This window comes from Primulina eburnea, chromosome 3, assembly GCF_022965805.1.
Source record: "Primulina eburnea isolate SZY01 chromosome 3, ASM2296580v1, whole genome shotgun sequence".
NCBI classification, from domain to species: domain Eukaryota; kingdom Viridiplantae; phylum Streptophyta; class Magnoliopsida; order Lamiales; family Gesneriaceae; genus Primulina; species Primulina eburnea.
In genome coordinates this window covers 8,994,641-9,014,285 of record NC_133103.1, presented here as the reverse complement: position 1 = coordinate 9,014,285, position 19,645 = coordinate 8,994,641, and the positions used below count along the sequence as shown (strand labels likewise).

At 32.7% G+C, this 19,645-nt stretch overlaps 2 protein-coding genes and 1 long non-coding RNA gene across 5 annotated transcripts; all 3 read right to left on the bottom strand.

The window, feature by feature from the left end:
* Nucleotides 1–2,877: 2,877 nt before the first annotated feature.
* LOC140826078 (F-box protein At3g07870-like) lies at nt 2,878–4,571 on the bottom strand. The gene has a single exon (XM_073188185.1). The coding sequence runs from the start codon at nt 4,306–4,308 to the stop codon at nt 3,169–3,171; it is 1,140 nt and encodes a 379-aa protein (XP_073044286.1). The 5' UTR covers nt 4,309–4,571; the 3' UTR covers nt 2,878–3,168.
* Nucleotides 4,572–6,097: 1,526 nt separating this feature from the next.
* Nucleotides 6,098–10,871, bottom strand: LOC140826076 (F-box/LRR-repeat protein At1g67190-like). Of its 2 annotated transcripts, XM_073188184.1 has the most exons (5): nt 10,653–10,865; nt 10,411–10,484; nt 10,159–10,261; nt 6,537–10,053; nt 6,098–6,453 (listed from the first exon to the last, which is right to left on the bottom strand). In XM_073188184.1, exon 4 carries the CDS (start codon nt 10,034–10,036, stop codon nt 8,777–8,779), a length of 1,260 nt encoding a protein of 419 aa, XP_073044285.1. In that variant the 5' UTR covers nt 10,037–10,053; nt 10,159–10,261; nt 10,411–10,484; nt 10,653–10,865; the 3' UTR covers nt 6,098–6,453; nt 6,537–8,776. The 2 variants fall into 2 exon arrangements, 1 of the variants encoding a protein (XP_073044285.1); XR_012116781.1 differs by having other exon boundaries at nt 6,537–6,603; nt 10,159–10,484; nt 10,653–10,871.
* A 2,426-nt stretch (nt 10,872–13,297) lies between these two features.
* LOC140826075 (uncharacterized) lies at nt 13,298–19,406 on the bottom strand. Of its 2 annotated transcripts, XR_012116780.1 has the most exons (3): nt 19,183–19,361; nt 15,658–16,011; nt 13,298–13,794 (listed from the first exon to the last, which is right to left on the bottom strand). It is a non-coding gene; the product is annotated as an uncharacterized lncRNA (long non-coding RNA). The 2 variants fall into 2 exon arrangements; XR_012116779.1 differs by lacking the exon at nt 15,658–16,011 and having other exon boundaries at nt 19,183–19,406.
* Nucleotides 19,407–19,645: the final 239 nt, after the last annotated feature.

Genomic DNA, 19,645 nt, shown 5'->3' with positions numbered 1-19,645 from the left:
TATGTGAGACGTGTCAACAATACCCATATTCACGATAAAAAATAGTACTCTTAGCATAAAAAGTAATACTCTTTTATGGGTGACCCAAATAAGATATCTGTCTCACAAATAATACTCGTGAAATCGTCTCACATAAGTTTTTATCATAAATTTGAGGATATTTGAAATTTTTTTAATAATAGAATCTCTTATAAAAATATCAAACTATTACATTCATCGCAAATAAACTATTAATACCGGCATCAAGTAATTAATCAAATAACACAGATATCAACCACCAATAAATAAACTAAACCCACACTTTATCGTTAGACCAAAAAATCCTTGACACGATCCTTGCATTTAGGTTTTTGTAAAGGTGTTTCAGTTCAAATCAATTTTCTCATGGTTCGAGAGATTGTTTGGTTAATTCGAATGGCAGTTAAATTATAAGAGCATGCATGTATATCTACTTGGATGCTAATGTGTCAGGTTGTTAGGTATTTGAGTTCGTAAAAGTGCATGTAGCTATATGTTGATGATATCTCATATCTTTTAGAGATCAATCTTATTTTTTTTTACTGCTGATGTTATCTCATATCTTTTCGGAAAAGTGCATGTCTATATGCTGATGCTATCTCATGTCTATACTACATAATATTAAATTTAATAAGAAATAAAAAATTTTGTTCCGTTCTTCTGATTTTAAGAATAACTCAAAGACAAAATTGTTAATAATTCATCTCTATATTATATATAAAGATTGAGGTTCTTAGTGATCCGATTTTATGACATCAATTAGTTTTTATAAAAATACCCTATTCATTTATATGAATAATGTTTTTTTATATAACATACTCATATCTACAATATTTATTTCAATTTAAAAATTCACATATTATCTTTACAAATCACATATTAATATAATTACATTATTTTTATCTAATAATAGTTAAAATTATAATAAAATTTTATGAATCAACTCGATATATTAATAATCGTAATCATGATTCATATATATATATATATATATATATATATATATATATATATATATATACTAATAATTATTTTACACACACATCACGTATGCTTCATTAATTAGTATTTTATACGTGTATTTATGCTGTGACTCATGGAAAAGAATAGACAATGAATGTTGCTGCCGATAGCATAGCTGTTATTCAATAGAATTGACGTATATGAGTGACATTATGACATGGAAATAACATCTACTTTATTATTATTATTATTATTATTATTATTATTTGTGTGATGACAAATGATAAATTAATCGATTATATATAGAGTGAAATCATTCATGCATTCGTCGAATAAAAAATATACACATGTCTTGGATGACAAGCGTGAAACCATCCACTATGCTAATATTCTATGGATATATTTATCATTTTCTTTCTTCTACGAAGACCAACTCTAAAAATAATCATACTATTTTATATAAAAAATAATTTGGTTTTTTTTCCCTTGACTTTCTCCAGTTTAATGTTTTCATGAATAAAATAACTTCCTAATAATACATATATTCTCCCCCAATTCACACGCATTTGCATGTGCTAGTATGATGACCATTCTTTTTCGATTATACCAAATACAAAAAAAAAAAATGTTTATATGCATATCTATACTATTATTCGGAACATTATTCCATTTAAATAGGGAAAAAAAACATCTAAGCAAGGATTTTTCTATATATCTCTATTATTTGTTAAAATTAAGCTCTTTTTATTAACTAATTCACACGCATTTTTATGTGTTATTATTTGGTATGTTGGTAAAATATTATGGATGTGTTTAATGTGAGATCGTCTCACGGATCTTAATCTGTGAGATCGATCAACCCTACGGATATTCACAATAAAAAGTAATACTCTTAACATAAAAAGTGATACTTTTTCATGGATGACTCAAATAAGATACCCGTCTCACAAATATGACTCGTGAGACCGTCTCATACAAGTTTTTGCCAAACATTATATAAATAATTCCCTCCTGTGCAAATTCACTAGTCTAGCTAATTTATCTCACTCTTTTAATACAAATTATTTAATACTTAACATATTTATTGATATTTCTTTATTTGTGGTAATTTTCTTTCATTTAAAATAAAAATTATAATAACAAAATATTATCTTATATATGGCTAGTTTCAGGGGCGGATTTATTGTAGGACGAACGGGGGCCACGGTCCCCCCAAAAAATTTTAAAAAAAATTTTAGTATATAGTCAAAACCGTCGCTATATTGCGACGCTTATTGTAAAAACCGTACGTTGTTAAGAAACGTACGGTTGATGTTTTGTTCAATGTAACCCGTAGAATTTTTGTCTTTTCCCTTTTAAATTTTTGTTTGTCTTTTGTAAGCGGCCTCCCAGTGTCGAAATCCTAGATCCGCTCTGGCTAGTTTTACACGAACTTTTAATATATATATATATATATATATATATATATATATATATATATATATATATATATATATATATATATATATAGACAAAGCATATATAAAAACATATTATGCGCGCACGCGCCTCGTGTGTCGAGAGAGATGGGACAGTCAACGGCCGGCTAGATTAATAATATTAATTAATGTTTATTCAATATGTACCCTTGACGAAATCAAAATTATTGAATTCTTTGAAACAAAATTATATTTTATTATTCCGCAATCAAGAAAGCAAGCTCATGGAAATAATTTATTCAAAACCTAATGAAAAACTAGCAATCAAGAAAGCAAGCTCATGGAAATAATTTATTCAAAACCTAATGAAAAACTAAGAAATAAGTTTACCCTCACACTTTGACGTTTGGTCTTGACTAATTTTGATCAAACAACAACGGCAAACATGAACATTAAGACGATACGGATAGATCGAAAATTCGAATCAAACCAGCTTGGCTTTGATCAAATAGTACAGAGAAAATAGCTTGTTACATCCACTGAGAAACAACCATTATTCATGTCAAGTAAGATGAGTTTCATTGATCAGAGGCAGAATAATTTATTTGCGAGTTGCTTTGATCAATGAATTATTTATTTACAGCTCAAGAAAAACAGTAAAAAAAAAAAAAAAACAGAGTGTTTCCACCGATCAGAGGCAGAAAAGGCCTGAAACTCTACTGGTATTCAAAACATATTCTCTTTTGTACATGTAAAAATGCATCCAAATTTATCCGAGTGGAATAAGGCTACCGTAGTAAAGGCACGGCTTGTTGTAATTCTTGATGGCTCCGTGATAACCAATTCTCCTTGATTTTTGGCTCTTTAGGCTGTAACAGATTAGATCCCTTTGCTCCATATGAACTAATATTTCTTGAGAATTATCGTCAGTAGAAATCAGAAACTTTGGACACAAAGGGGAGAGATTGACGCTGTACTCCATTGCCCAAATCTTAGTCCTGTTTTTCAACATCCATATATCCATTCTCGACGTTTCTTCTGAGAACCCGACCACACATAAACCACCCATAAGCCCGATATACTCCAAGAAACTGTATTTTTTCGAGTCACGTATGGGATAGGAAATACTGGCGAATTCTTCTTTCTTTAGGTCTAGAGAAAGAATTGATCTGTCTTTCCAACCAGAAGAAAGTGACCAGTAAATAACTCCATTAACACAGACAGGGTACTCAGAGGTCCAGGCGCTAGAAGGGCAATCTCCAATTTGTCTCCAAGAACCGGAAGTAACATCCTCACCACTTCTAAAGGAGAAAATCTCACACCCCATTTTCCCGTTCCCAACATAAGAATGGTAGTGCAAATGGACAATCTTGTACTCATTTGTGATTGGAAGGTACCCGAATCCTATGTTATGTAGACGAGAGTTAGAACGATACGGGACACGGACAATTTCGCGAATGGAGGGGTTGCAGACATAAAGAGAGTACATGCAGCACAAAACACTCAAAGAACCACAAGAAATGAACGTGTGAACGGGACCATCTATTACTTTCTTGAATCTATCAGTTACATCTCCTTGCATGTCTACTGAAGTCAATTCAATGGTGGTTTTGCTATTATTAGGCTCCTCAATCGCATCGGAAAGGTATCTTCTGATTAGCAACAGAGGCATATGCTTAGAACATTCAATATGTCGAGCTGCGAATTCCTTGTCACGAGTTAATAACCCGTGCCACGATTTAGAGACGCACCTGAATTTGCAAAGAACCTTGACAGGAAGTCTTGAGAGTATTTCAATTATCAGATCATATGGGAGATAACCGATCCCTGCCAATTCCATCACATGATAATTTTTCCTTGCTTCTTCCGGTTTTCGATCCTTTCCCGAAATAATGATGACCTGATTCATTGGTGATATCTTCTGGATTACAAGAGAATAACTCAGTAATCAGTATATATTAGTTAATGTTGGAGAAAAAAACTGCTAGAATGATATCAGTGGACTTTCTAGATATGAAGACGCCTAAATCATCCCACATGATACAAGCATTTGAGCAAGCAATTGCTCGACTCTTGGATTATTATAATAAGCCTTGGTAAGCAACTAGCCAATTTTAATCATATTTGATATCGAGGGGGACTTGGTCAATTTAAGTGTCTTATGGTGGACATTTTTCCAAGAGTATTTAATTTTTTTTAATACAATAGAACTCGCAATCGTTGTATTTCGGTGGACAATAGGTAAACTTCAGACTAACACAATAGTCTGCAAATCATTCTAGTCAAGAAAACCGCATTGAACAAACCCGTATAATAGGCTAGCTCGAGAAATTGTTGATATGAAAATCTAACTTCTGATAATTGGTCAAATGCTTATCTACTTCATCAACTCTTACACGAACTTGGAGAGTTTTCAATTCTTGTGAGCACTCTAATCAACATTACTTGAATGTGAATCCCAAGAAATACCCTGAAACGTGTTATTTTCATATTCCTAATTGCTTCTATTTCGGTTCGTAAGCCATATTTACTTGTAGTTTTTAAGTTCCTTTTTATGGCTTGCTTGTAGTTTTTAAGTTCCTTTTTCCCAACAAGCTCAACAATAATCTTTATATTAAACACAAAAAACTTCAAAATCTTTCTTACATCCTTGAAGAGAATGAAGTTTAAGAAAATTAAGGTTTCTACTTGCCATTGCATCATCAGGTAACTTAAAAGAACAGAGAAAACTATGTGACACCAACTATTCAACATCTACAAGAAAAAATACCAGTAAACTAATAGTTTTTCTCCTCTTAATTTGGTATTAACTTGTATATGTTTCTACAAAACCAAATAATAATAATAATATTCTTCTCTACAAAATAGACTAGAAAAACATTAGATGAAAAGAAATCGCTTGCAAAATTGGATGTCATGAAGGAAGAACATATATGAGAATTTTGGGCTGTACTTCTAATGAAAGCATTGCCTTCTTCTCAACTTCCTCAAAAAATTTTACATAAAAAAATATATCAACCAACATTTCTCGTTTTACCAAAAATTATAGTTTGTTGTAACGATACAACTAAAATATTTTTGATCGTACAACAACTCAAGAATCAAGTTTACATTGCTTTATTCCACTGAAACAATTATTAAACCACAATAGAAAGACATCTATTTTTATCACAAATTATTTCCTAAACTTTCCCCAGACAGAAATAAATATCTTCGATTATATTCAGCAGTATTCTTGCCATGACAAAATCATGGGGTTGATCACGAACCCCAAACTGTTGGCGGAGTACTGAATTGTTGCACTCAATAGTCAATCCTTTCCATAATTCATACAGATTTACTATGGCAGCAAACCATCGATGCTAGAGTCACTTAAGGTAGATATATGAAAATCAACCAACAATTTTACTTATTTAAAGATGCATATATTAAAATGTTGAAACAGGGGGAAGCTAGTTAGTAGAACACTAATCCATGTACTGTTATGGCCCTTGGTAAAGGATCTAGTTATTGGGCAATCGAGTGGTTGGTCAATAGATCGTTGATTTGTTTTTGGCTTTTTCTACCTATTTTGGATTAAATAAGTTGAGGCTCGATTTCTCAAGAGATCTTGCTCAAGAGTCAAGAACTTGGTATATCTACTCTGATATTTTATTCCACTTTTTTGATCTCTTATTTGCAAATAATACACTAATTCAATAAGAAACCAACTAGTAATCATGCAAGAAGAATTAGCAAGCACAGTAAACTAGGAAACTAGAATCATATAGCATTAAAGCTGATTGAAATCTTTATTCCTCGACTAAGCTGGCTAATATCCTTAATTTTTGCCATCGTTATCCCTCGACCGAAGTTGGTTAATATCCTTCTTGTTGAGCTGCTGGTTTGGATCCTTATTTGCCCAATTCAGGCTTTAGTGCCCATTACATGCACTCTTCTATAGAAGGAAGACGCACTAGGGAAAAAAAGGTAGGCTCCACCTGTGGAGAACTTTTTCTGCACAATTAGATAATCGCCTGGTTGGTAGTGATGCAGCATGGGTATGGTAAATGTCCTGTGCATATTCAAATCAAATCGGTCATAAAAAACGCTTCAAGCTTGGAAATTACAACTACAAACTGCAGTTTCAAAGCATACCTCTCTATGCAATTTGTTCACAGAAAAGGGTAGGGTTATAAAATCCAATCGCCCACTAATATAATAGCTTCTCAGAGAAGAAACCCAACGTTATTACAAAAAAAAATAACTATAAACAATTGAAAATGCAGATCAAGGTTTTTTCAACAAGAAAAATGTTCAAGTGGCTGTGCTTAAGGCAAACCCCCGATGTGCAGATAAAAATCCAAAGCACAGTATACAGAGAGAGATCATGCATTGCCTCAAAAGATAGTGCCAAAAATAATAACACAAAGTTAATCCTTTTGCGCAATAGAGACAAGCCAAAAATAATATATTAACAAGGGGATCAATGTCTACAATTTCTAAGAAAAATAGGAATAATTCCCTCAAAACCTATTATCAACTTAGAAAATAGGTTTTCCACATCTATTTTTTATGGAAATGGACTCCATATAGGTATATAGCTCGATGGTTTCCAATTTAGATAAAGTTATCAGCCAAGGAAAGCACACATTCAGCTAGGAAACACGCGATGTTATTCACTATTGATTATCAATGCAAGAGGGATGCGAACTTGTGAGAAAAAGTTGATAATGCATAACATAATTTCAGATGCATGCAAAAATGTCCACTCCTTGGGTTGCAACCCCATTTCATTGTTTATTTAGCACCTTAGCCAAATTTAATATCCACCATTATTGACACCAGATAAACAGACCATTAACTAACCACACCAAAGACATTATTGGTTTTGTAGGTCAACCTGCAACAATTTCAACCATGCAAACTGCGATAAAGATGACATATTAAATGTTTATCCACACAATACCAATCAGGGACCTCCATGGGATTAGACATTCTTGGGGACAGAGGCGAATTAAATGTTTTTGGTATGGACATCGGTTTCCCAAATGTAGCACCTGCATTGTTTAGCAGATCATTTACCTAGTCATCTTACTAACACAGGGAAGCATGTTAAAACAAATTTCCCAATTCCGTAAAATACTGAAAGTGCCCTGCTGCAGACATAAAAAAAGATCATTCAAGCTTATCGAGCAATTGATCTCACAAACTTCTACAATAACTCCTACATCTGCACAGCTCATATACTGTCTGTTTAATTTCAATTTCTTCAATCAATGACTTGGTGTTAATTTAGATTTACTTTATATATCTAATTTACAGATTAATACTGATAAAAGAATGTCACAGTTCCCTTTGAAAACCAGTTATGAGTGACTGTATGAGCACCCTTCAGGTGTATTGAGAAAAAAACCTCCCACATAAGAGAAACAGTTCCAAATATTAAATGGAAAATCATATGGCCAGATTAATATGAAAATTGGGCTATTTTGTAAAAATGATAATAGAAATCATTAACAATTAGAAACACACACAAAAACATCGGATAATGTCCCAGGAACACAGTTGTCAAGGGCGGTAAGATAGTGGTAATTTAACCATCCCTGGCAGTAAGATAGTGCCGAATTAACACTCTTAGGTGAGCAATGAAACACTAACAATACTACAAAAAATGGTTCTCTACATAACCGAAACCTGAGCTTCTTCAAGAAATGGTTCTATGCCCTTCTCTTATTCACGTTGTTGGCTTGCTGCTGCACACTTCTGCTTCTGCCGCTTAGACGTTCCCTTCTATTTTTTAATTTGTGATCTTGGGCTGCTAGGGTTTCGGCAACCTCAGGCGCGTCTTAGCCCTTTCAAGGCGAGCCCAGGCGTTTGTGAATCGTTGTGCCTGGGGCCGCCCCAGGCACAACGTCCACGCCTGGTTGCGCCTCTCGCCTTCCTTTGACAACTATGCCCAGGAAAAGGGCCTGTCAAGGATCTCACTGAATATTATTTTAGTTCTTTGCATTTTGAGGACTAGAGAAGACAAGGGTGAAAATATTTCAGTTGTTGCATTGTATGAATCAAGGAAATGGAAGAAGAGAATGAACAGTAAGCAATAAATTTGTGGAAGAGTGCAAAGAAACAAAAAAATAGAACAAAAAGATGACAGAAAACAATTATACCCACATGGGAAACAATGAAATTTCAGCCTTAAGAATTACCCCCCAAGGAATCACCAAGCAAGCATAAACGGAAGATATATATAAATTCACTGATTTCACAATTGCTTGAAGTCCAAAAATTATCTGGGGAGGCTCAGAGATGTATAATAAGAATCTCCATTGAGGTGCAAAAACCTGCTTCTGCAGTTCACTATTGAAATAGCTCCACGCAGAGCAATATGTCAATATCTATTCATATTCAAACTGAACCTCCACATGAAGGTACTTCCTCATGAGTCTGACAATGGATGAGGTGAAGTTGGCTAGCATGTTGCATTCTTCATGCGTTTTGGTCTCTGAAACCACTCCATGGATAACCAACTTCCTGAGGTGAGGGCATCTTTCCAAGAGTCCTGAGACCCACATTGAGAACAGGTCACTGATTACAGTCCACCCGAGTTCCAAGACATTCACATTCTCCAAAACAAAAGAACCTTGTAACCCATACTGAACTGTTGCCTCTCTCAGATCGAAACTCAAGGATAGATGGCTTAGTGAAGGAAAGCACGAAGAAATTGTCTCTATTTCCACAGCCTCGTCCTCATCGTCAAACAGGATATCCCAAAGCCTAAGCTGTCGTAATCTTGACGATCGTGATATCATATTATGGAACTTTGCCCATGTGATCGTAAAATTGCTCACATCGACAATCTCCAAATTTTCAGCACTCTCACCAATGTCAAGATGGATGACACTTACATCGTCAATCTTTAGTAACCTCAGCATCCCTTTACCAACAAGCTCAAACACTTCAAGTGTGCAATCTTTCAAGTGCAACTTCTCTAGACTGTCAGCCTCCAGCATAAACTTATCCAAACTGATTGCTTCAACGTAAATATCCTTCAATGAGTTACTACTCAACTCCATGGTAGCTTGTGGATCGGACATGATAATATCTAGACTGATTAAGTTCAAGACCTCAATTTTGGAACAGGCAGTGAGCAAAAGACTCAAATCCAATGCTGATATACTGACATAACTCAGAGATAAGGATCTTAGGCGGGGGAATCTCTGGTAAATAGGTTCAACCCCTGTAAGTATATTGTGAGCCAAAGACAATACTTCAAGCTTTTGCCGACCACATTTTTCGAGAATGTTGATGCTAGGTGTTGTCCTCACATTATAATGCAGCTGACGCAATGTTTCTCTAGTGAACATGAGCCAGGCAACAACTGGAGCAGCAGCAAATTCATCTACATCGTCCAAAATTATAGAAAGGCACTGCAGTCCCCTGGTTTGAAATATTGTTTGAGTTATAAGTATCTCAAGCCTATCAGTGGAAAACTCGTGATAAAATGGCCAATCACTAGAATTAAATGTAAGAGTATGGAGATGGTTCCTCCAAGCCTCTTGCCACTTTCTGCAAGTCGCAGATGCAATCACAATGTCCCGAGCAGCCCCCAGCCGTGATAGTATGTTCCCGACAACTTCAACTGGAAGATACTCCATTAAAATCAATTAACCAACTGGAGAGAAAGGATAAACATATATTCTATAGTCCACCGAATTCAATCAAATCACAGAACTTAAGTGGCAAAGGTAATAATAATCAAAATCCAAATAATAGATACCGCTATGTTTTTCAAGCATTCCTTCTGGGCTGCAGCGGCACTAATCTACCTTAACTTCCAAGTTGATCAAACCCAAAACGAAGGCCGAATATTCTTTATTACTCTGGAAAAAAGAATTTCATACAATGCAACCGATTAATCATAACAACTGAACCCCCAAAAGGCAAATCCAAACTCCAAATATTCAGCAAATCAATCACGTTCTCCGATTCCAGTAAAAACTGTGGCCAACACCACAACACAATATCAAACCTCAACAATCACTTGAACGCACTCCCATCAACTCCACCTAGCTTCGCTTCGCCTCGCCTAATTATATTCTGTCTCTGAAACCATAATAAGAAAAAACATATTTCTCATTTTATCGAAACTAACAAAAAAACAATTTTATTCCACATTACCACCGGAATCAGACACTAATCACATCAATCAAACGAATCAACAGATTCAAAACTATCATATCGCGTAAAAAAAATAAATCAAAGAAGAATTACCGCAAATTTTAATTCATCCGAGATTTTCTCGTTCATCCGCTATTTTCGCTGGAAAGAAAAGAGGGAAGAAACCTGGAACCCGATTCGCTGCCAGGTGAGAGAAAGGTGGGGGATGGTCAAGCGGGTCTGCGTGTTGAGAAACTACACACAGTAGAGGTGTATAATTGTACCTGCAGAATACCGGAGGAGACCCACGTACATAGTCCACAGTACGTACAGTTTTGGCCAAACATTCGCGTCTATTTATCCGAATTAGGTTTTAGTATTTGAAAAAACACATAAATTAAAATTCTTACACAAAAAATCCGAATAGTTTAAGGGGACGTATTCGTTTCATAGATTTATTGATTTTTTTTAAGTAATCGAATTTTGTAGATTTATTTTGCATATTTGTAATTTTTTTTATAAAACTATATGGATTTTGTAATTTATCATTATGATTTTAAAAAAAAAATATTTGAACTAATAATTAAACCTGAATAACTTTTTATTTATTACAATTCATTTTCTCAATATAATATTTTTTAAATATTGATTTATGAAAGATAATAAATAAATCAATAATAAATTTATTGCAATTAAATTTTAATTATTCAATTCAACATATTTATTTATATAATTATTTTTTAAAAAAAATACATAACAATAATTTTCAGTATTAATAAATAATCAAATTTAAAATAATTTCATTCATTTTAAATCAGTTTTTGTATTAAAAAAATATATCAATTTTGTTTTTTTACAATATCTCAAAAAAAAAAATTATTTCTACCTGAAAATAAATAATAAATATGTTAAAATATTTTTAATTAAAACAACTTATAAAATTTTAATATATTTAATTTATTATAGTTATTCTTTTATATATATATATATATATATATATATATATATATATATATATATATATATATATTTATATATATATATATATATATTTTGATAAACTTCTAAAATTATGTATCAATTACACACATATATATACATTCAAGTTAATGAAAAATATCATATACAAAAAATTTGAGTTATAAGTAAAATCAACAGATAGATTAACTAAAATTATAGAAAATAAGTAAACATCAAATGTTGTATAAATAAAAAAAAATTAAATTTTACTTATTAAAAATAATAATTATTTTCAATTTATAGGTCAATAAAATATTATAAAATTTTTATTATTTAGTGTCATAATTTTTTACAAATATAATTTTAAATTCATGAGGTTTTGTGACTGAAATTCAAAAAATAAAATGAACGATGCTAATAATTTTGATTTTTAAACTATTGTCAGCAAGATAAAAACTATGTTTTTAAAAAATACTAATAAAGGAAAAATAAATGGATGAGAAAAGAATGAAAATTTTAATTTTTGTATTGAGTACGTGAGTTTGTGAGATTTCTTAATTAAAACGCAAATCCAAATCTTTAAGTTCAATCAAAGACATTTTTTGACATTTTATTGTTGTTCTTTAGACTTTACTTCTTGTACTTAATAGAATTTCATGAAGTCATTAAAAAAATCTTGATATTTTGAATATCTATAGACTTTTGTACAGTTTTTAAAAATCAAGTTTGAATACCACACGACTTTTTAAAATTCTACAAAGTGTACATTGAAAATAATTAAACTTTTACAGAGTATATAAAAGTCTAGATTTAATATCTCTAGATAAATGCCATAAAAATTTATTAAAAAAACTAGAACCAATACATCCCTAACAGTCAATTTTGTGAGACATATCTTTAACCGACTCGATTCATATAGAATATTATATTTTATGTTAAAAATATTATTTTTAATTTTAAATATTAATCGATTTGATTTATATAATAAAAATAAAAATCTGCATGAACATCACAAAAAAGTTACTGAAAATTTAGTTCTTTTGTCAGGAAAACTAAAGTTAGAGCTCCTTGGTTTTGGTGTTTTACCATTTAAGCTCCTGACTATTTTTTAATAAAAAAATCGATAAATAATGTTGGGATCGTAACATAAATTTATAAACATTGGAATTATCCAAGTATCATATATAAAGAATGAGAAATTATCTTTAGATTTAAAGTTTGATTTTAAAGTTCAAATGATGCATATACTAAACTTTAATTTATGTTTACAATTAGGGATACTAATTAATAAAAAATTACGTTATTTATACATTCTACACAATCTCAAAACTATGCTTGATTAATGATTCCAGTTTTTTTTTTTTTTTTAACGTAACCATAACAAAAGTGTATTCACTTTCGTTTTTTCTAAGACGATTTTGATAGTTCCAAGAGGCACAAGGGCTGGGATTTGGGGTAATCTCGAACAAAATATAATGATAATCGATAATTTGATTTGAAATGTTACCAAAAAAGCTTATCTGTGTGAAGCAAGAAAGCATTCACGATTACTTTATTCTTACTCTTAATGTAAGTTTTTTCATTATTATGGAGTAAATAAAATGTTTGCGGAAAATTTAAAGAAACTTGCCCATATGTTGAACATATTGGAAACAAATGGCTTGTGATTTCAGAATAATTCGATTGATGGAGCGTGATCATAATAATTCATAAATGATCAAACATACGTTTTCATTAATAAGAAAAATTATCATATCAAAATTCGTACAGCAAGGGATCAAATATTTATTGTAGGAATGACCCTCAATTAAAGCATCAAATATTATTGTAAAATGTCACTTAGCATTACACAACGAATAAATAGAAATGAAAATATATATTTTTGCAAATTCATTTGAACAATTTGAAGCAGCTAACCGCCCTCATGAAAGGTTCCTCTCATAGGTACTTCAACATTAAAGTTAAGATAGCTAAAAAAACTCAGAAGTTTCACAGAGCGCGAAATCTTCGGATACATTTCGATGCTCCGTTGGAAGCAACAGGATTGAAAGATAATTCCGATTAAATTCCGATTAAACACTATATAACAACAGAACTAGCACTCCGGGGTGAGTCTGAAGTAAGTATTTTAGAAGCAATGATGTCTGTTATGAGCAGTGTTGCTTACCTCAAATAAGCAAACAAAATGATGCATCTTCCGGCCATGCACAACAGCATCGGGTCAATCAGTACTGAATGTGTTCGTCATTAAATAACAGTCAAATTTTCCTTTCTGGATCTCTGATTCGAATGTAACCTGTATGGAAACCACATAAGTTCGATGCGATAATTTGAAAAACACATTCGACAACATAAAGGTACAAGACAAGATACGGAAATAGCTAAAATACCATAGCCAATGTGTAGGATTTCTTAAAGCATCAATACTCAGTCTCTCTATCATCAAAGACCTTAAACGTGTCGACGAACAATAGAGGTCAAAAAGTCCCACATACAGATTAACCAAAATAAAAGGTAAATATGAATTTCAGGGTCATAAGTGATGAACAGAACTTAGTCTAACAAAATTTAATCATCATCTATGTTGTTCCCGCACATTTATATTTATTGATCCCAAGCACAACGGCAAGAAATCGATACTATTTATTCAATCTATGCAATGTTGTCAAAGTTATTAAAATGAAGCTATGACTGATTGCACACAGAATGTCAGGAATAAAGAGTTATAATTTACTATAATATTGTTAACATGCAAGTGTTCAAGCAAAACTTGAAATTCCTCACTACTCATTCAGTGCCAAATATTTCTTACCAAATTACACGAGATTCCTTATTAACATCTTCAAATATAATCCACAATTACTTTTTACTCCAGCAGTTCTGCGCATTTAGCAAACTTAGTCCCACAGGATGCTGGAAAAACTATTTTAGGAGAAAAACTGAACAAGAGAGCCAAAAGAAAAAATTTAAAACCCCGAGAGAATCATAGAATTTCTCTCTTGCCACCTCTTCTACTAGCAACGAATTTCTACATCACCAGGTCAATGCAAGTTTGGGAGTTATAGTGGAATTTCAGATTTTAAGGGGAGATTATATTTTTGGTCATGTAACTTACTCATTGTTCTTTTTTTTTATCACGAGATCGGTCAATTCGCAGTCTTACTTCACTAACATGCAATTTTTTTTTTAAATTAGTCATTTTTATCGGAGTGCTGACATGACATGTGATATATCAGTATTTCCAGCAACACGCCAACACTTTGATTAAAAAAACAAAAATAAAAAAAAGTGTAAATTACTATGTTAAGCACGTAAATTGACTGACAACATAATTAAAAGTGAAAAACATGCAAGTTACCTAACAAAAAAATATAATCCTTTAAGAGGCAGGTATTCTTCACGTTTAGAACTCAAATTTTGTCCGCAAGCCAAGCAACCAACCAAGAACAACGGGCAGTTTGGAAATAGAAGCCGAAGTTAAAAAAAAGGACTTCATTTATATAGGCTTTTAAAGAGTTTTTCTAAAAAAAAAAGGCAAAAGAAATTTTTTCGTTTGGATACAGTTCTCTTTTTCTAAAAAAAATTAAGGTGAAAAAAAAACAACGCTCACAAGTCATATTTTCTGGTTCCGTGAGAAGTGCTTTTGAGTACTTCGTTAAAACTGTTTATTCACCAAGCACCAAATTTTTTAAATAAAAAGTGCTTTTAGTTTAGATAGCTTCATTATCAAAACACACTCAAAATACCGTCAATATCTACCGAAAACCTCGATAATAAATATATTTTATTGTGATATTTTTGTTTAGAGATAAATAAATTTCACACAACTATTTCTATTTCTAATGCATATCTAAATTGGTAACATATCATTTTTATTAATAGATCTAATGACAACCTCAAATTTCATTCCAATGAATTGATCCTATTTGCAAACTAGCGTTGTTCTAATATGAGTTCACCTTAATCAAGTCATAGTGTCAAACCCTTTGACAACTAGGTTAGACCGCGTGACATACAAACTTTTTATGCTAATTAATGCAATCTCGAAAAGTTAACTATTTAAAACCCATCCATCTCAGATTACGAGAATCACACAATTCTATCGCTAAAATAAGGTTACACACAAGCATTAGAACATAAAGAGAGGAGCGGAGCTCACGAGAATCTCCAATAGTGGTAGCTGGGGCAAATTTCCGGAGGCGACGTTCAAGCTCAACCAAAAACCCCTTCCCTTACTCTTTGATCAAAGGTATATCCCTTTCTCCAATCTGATGATTCTAATGAATTTTGTAGATTTTTAATGGTCCACCACAGGTGGCCAGAAACGCCGCACCACATTGTATCTGTGGCCAATCTGGTTGGTGTGTTCCATGCTAGAGCGATGTGTAGATTTTAGGCTGCTGAGCAAGTAAACGCCAACCGATTTGCTACCGACTGGATTGTGTTTGGTGTGATGGGAGGTGGATGAAACGTGCCTCCGGTTACTGCCACTACTCACATCCTAGCGGCATCACTGATATGTGATTTGGATAATTAATACTAAATCTAGATTTCATTCTGTAAAAATTGTTCAAAATATAGATTACAAATATCAGGAGTAAATTCGAGGTGGAAAAAAACGTCAATAATGGAAGGAATTATTTAAAACCGCACAAAAGCTCCAAGTCCTAATTCAGTAGTAGATCTCTCATACCGTGGTTCCAAAACCGATGGTTCTGGTTCCAATTCCAAAACTGATGGTTCCGGTTCCAATAAGGTCCGGTATTTAAACAAAAATTTATTCAATTAAATTTTAATGGTCAACAAAAAATCAACGATAAAATTCGTGATATAATCAAACTGATTAAACTTAATTATTTGATAAAATATTATGAATAATGTGATTTTTACTAAATTATTAATTAATATATGGATCATATTATAATTTATATAAATTGTGTCGTTTAGTAGTATAAATTATATAGTCTATATATATGACAAGACCTTAAAAGTTAATGCTAGTATACAGTTCTGGTCAGGGTTCCAGTTCCGGTTTCTAATTTTTAGGAACCAACCCGAACTGTAAAACCTCGGTTTCGGTTTTTGAAACCGAAACAGTTCGATTTTGGTCACGATTTTTTTAGAGACGGTTACGGTTTATAATTTAAAAAAAACCACCGTTCGATCTACTTTTACAAATTGAAGAGAGATATTTTAAAACCAAATCAATTTAAAACATAATTGTTCTCCATGAAGTATCCTAGCATACGCAGCAGTTTCCCACCAAATTATAGCCCATGAGATGCCGCTCATTATCATAACTTAAAACCAGACTCCAAAAGCACCACCATAATCCACAAAACCAAAACCACTCCTTTTTTTCCAGCTGTATCCATGTGCTTCTTGAACTCACAAGTTCTGTGTTTATTGACAAACATATTGGGAGTTTTCAGGTTTGTTCCTTCTCTTATTACCAAAGATGCTGTGCATGAATCTGATTGTCATTTTGCATTTTCATCTTTATATATTCATAGACTTTGTCATGGAAGAGGAACTTACGCTTCCCCAGCACAAAATCTAAGCCATGCAATGCATGGCAGCTACAGCGTCTAGATTAGCATGTGACAGAAAAAGATTATAAATCTACATTTCTGTTCTTCAAATCACAAAGTTTTGATGTCAAGTTTTCTGAATTTGTATTTTTTTTATTTGCTTCGATTTCACACTTGAGTCAAGATCATGTTAAGTAAGAAATATCCAATAACCTTTAAAGTCCAATTTTAGGAACCTGTCTTAGAATTTCGGATGAATATGATGAAGGTGAGAGGAGTGGGAAAGCAAGGGGGATGGGATTTGAACATTGTAGATGGAAAATGAAATCAAATAAACGGAACTGGTCTCAAGGGCTTAAAAAATTGTCGAATGGCATCTGATTCAAACCTCTCGATGCTGGTTTTTCGCACTTTTAGGAACAGTGTCTAACATTTTCTCCGTCCTAATTCTTGATCAAAGATTTTTTAGGCAATATGATGAAAAAACTTTCTACCAACACTCTAGCACACAAGACCCGGAAACAGATGTGGCAATAAGCCTGATAATATGAACTGCTACAGATGTAATCCTTAATAAAATTGAGATAACAGTACTATCATTTATGTTATTTTGATGCAAAGGACTTTGAATCACAAAAAAAGCAGAAAGTTCCTAATTGTTTTTTTGCAAAAATTGCTTCTTTTCCACAATCAATTTTATGAAGGCAGATAAAGGCATCATAAACACAAGCAGAAATGTGTCCTGGAACTTCAATTTCATATGCAGCACTTTTTACATGATTATTACTTCATGTCCCTCATGGTTCCGGTTCCTTACTGAACCGTAAGTTCACTGTTTGGGTTCCGGTTTTTGAAAGTCGGTTCTGATTTTGGTTCCACAGTTCCTGGGAACCATGGTCGGGTCTACTGTTAACTTTGAAAGATTAAAAGATGAAAGGTGGAGATGCAGTCAATCTATATTATTGCATTTGCTTCTCTAAGACAAGCACAAACAATAATAGATCTTATTGTCGTCCACATGACTAAGCAAGAAAAAATAGCAGTTAGCATGACTAGATTTTTTCTCCACTATTTTTTAATTATGTATAAGAAGCTTTCCCAATCAATAGTAATTAATGAAGGCATAGAATGCAATTAAGATCACTTCATTGATGTAAGTCACTCACTTGATGTAATCAGATAACACTATTTGGTCTTGTTACTTAATATAGCATGTATGTTATGTGAATATGTCACAAATAACAGATGGACCACATACCCCGTGAAGATAGAGGAGACGCAGAAAAGTTTTTTCTAAGGATGATGGTAGACGAGATCGAAAAGGAATACACATCAGGATCAACATTCAGGCTAGAAAGCCAACTGAGTGTGAACAGGAAATTCCGAATTTTATTTGGCCCCATCTTTTCAGATCGTTATCTAAAGTCTAGATTGAAAAACCTCAGGAAGCGACATAAGGAGTTTTCAGAACTCTTGAACCGAGAAGGAATTATGTGGAACATGCAGCTTAATGTTGTTTATGGAAATGATACACTGCTGAAGGAAGAGTACAAGGTAAGTCTCTTCAATTCTTGATTCGTTTAGTTTTCTTCTTTAATTTGAAGTACACTGGACACGCTAATGGATTTAAACACCTCATTAACCTATAATACATTATGATTTCTTTCCAGAATCGTTACAGGCGGGGTGTTTACATTGGAGAACCAAACTTCGAGCTGATGCGCCAAGTTTTCGAGAGTGGAGTTATTTTCGAGTAAATCAAAAATTGGGATATCCCTGTGATATTAGGTGGTAACATTAAATAAGCTCTCATGCACTCAACAGTTCTCTTGAGTCTTAAGTTTCTTCAGTGCTTGTAAACTTATTCGCCATTTGACCTGCGAATTTCTATTCTGCAAAATTTGGTTTGTACTGTTAATGATGTCCATTGTTGTTTGCTTATTATGCGACTAAAATTGATTGATTCCTACATACTCCTACTCGATTAAGGTATATCAATAAAATCAAAACTCTAGGTCAGCATTAGGTAGGTGATTTAATCAACAATCAAGCGTGCAATTAAATTACCAAAAGTAACCAAATTACATGACGGCAAAACTTTTCCTCATAGCAATAACAGGTGGTAAAAGTGGGCGATAATTGAAGGTGCGTACCGGCGTCAATGAAGCTACAGGAAAGGCCGCCGAATCGAAGTGGAGCCGCCGAGTTTCATATGAGGTTGCATCGGAGCGACGAAAGGTGGAGTCCATTCGCCTGCATCTCAGCTTCACTATTTGGTAATTAGTATGTATATAAAATACACCGATTTTCAGCATACCTCTTTATATGAGGGGGAAAAAAACAAAATAAATGAATACTCAAAACACCAAATTTTGACCCTAATATATTATATTTACTCGAGTTTTTGTGAAACCATGAGTATAATTTTTTATATATAACTACTCTTTGTTATAACAAATTATAAATTAAAAGTCACTTCTAAAATTTTTGTGGTTACTAACCCAATTATAAAGCACATTTAAATGTCTCAAACCGATCCTAATATTATTATTATTAATTTTTTTAAAATTTAAATAGTTTAAAACTTTTCAGTTAATATTGCATTTCAAGCGAGTA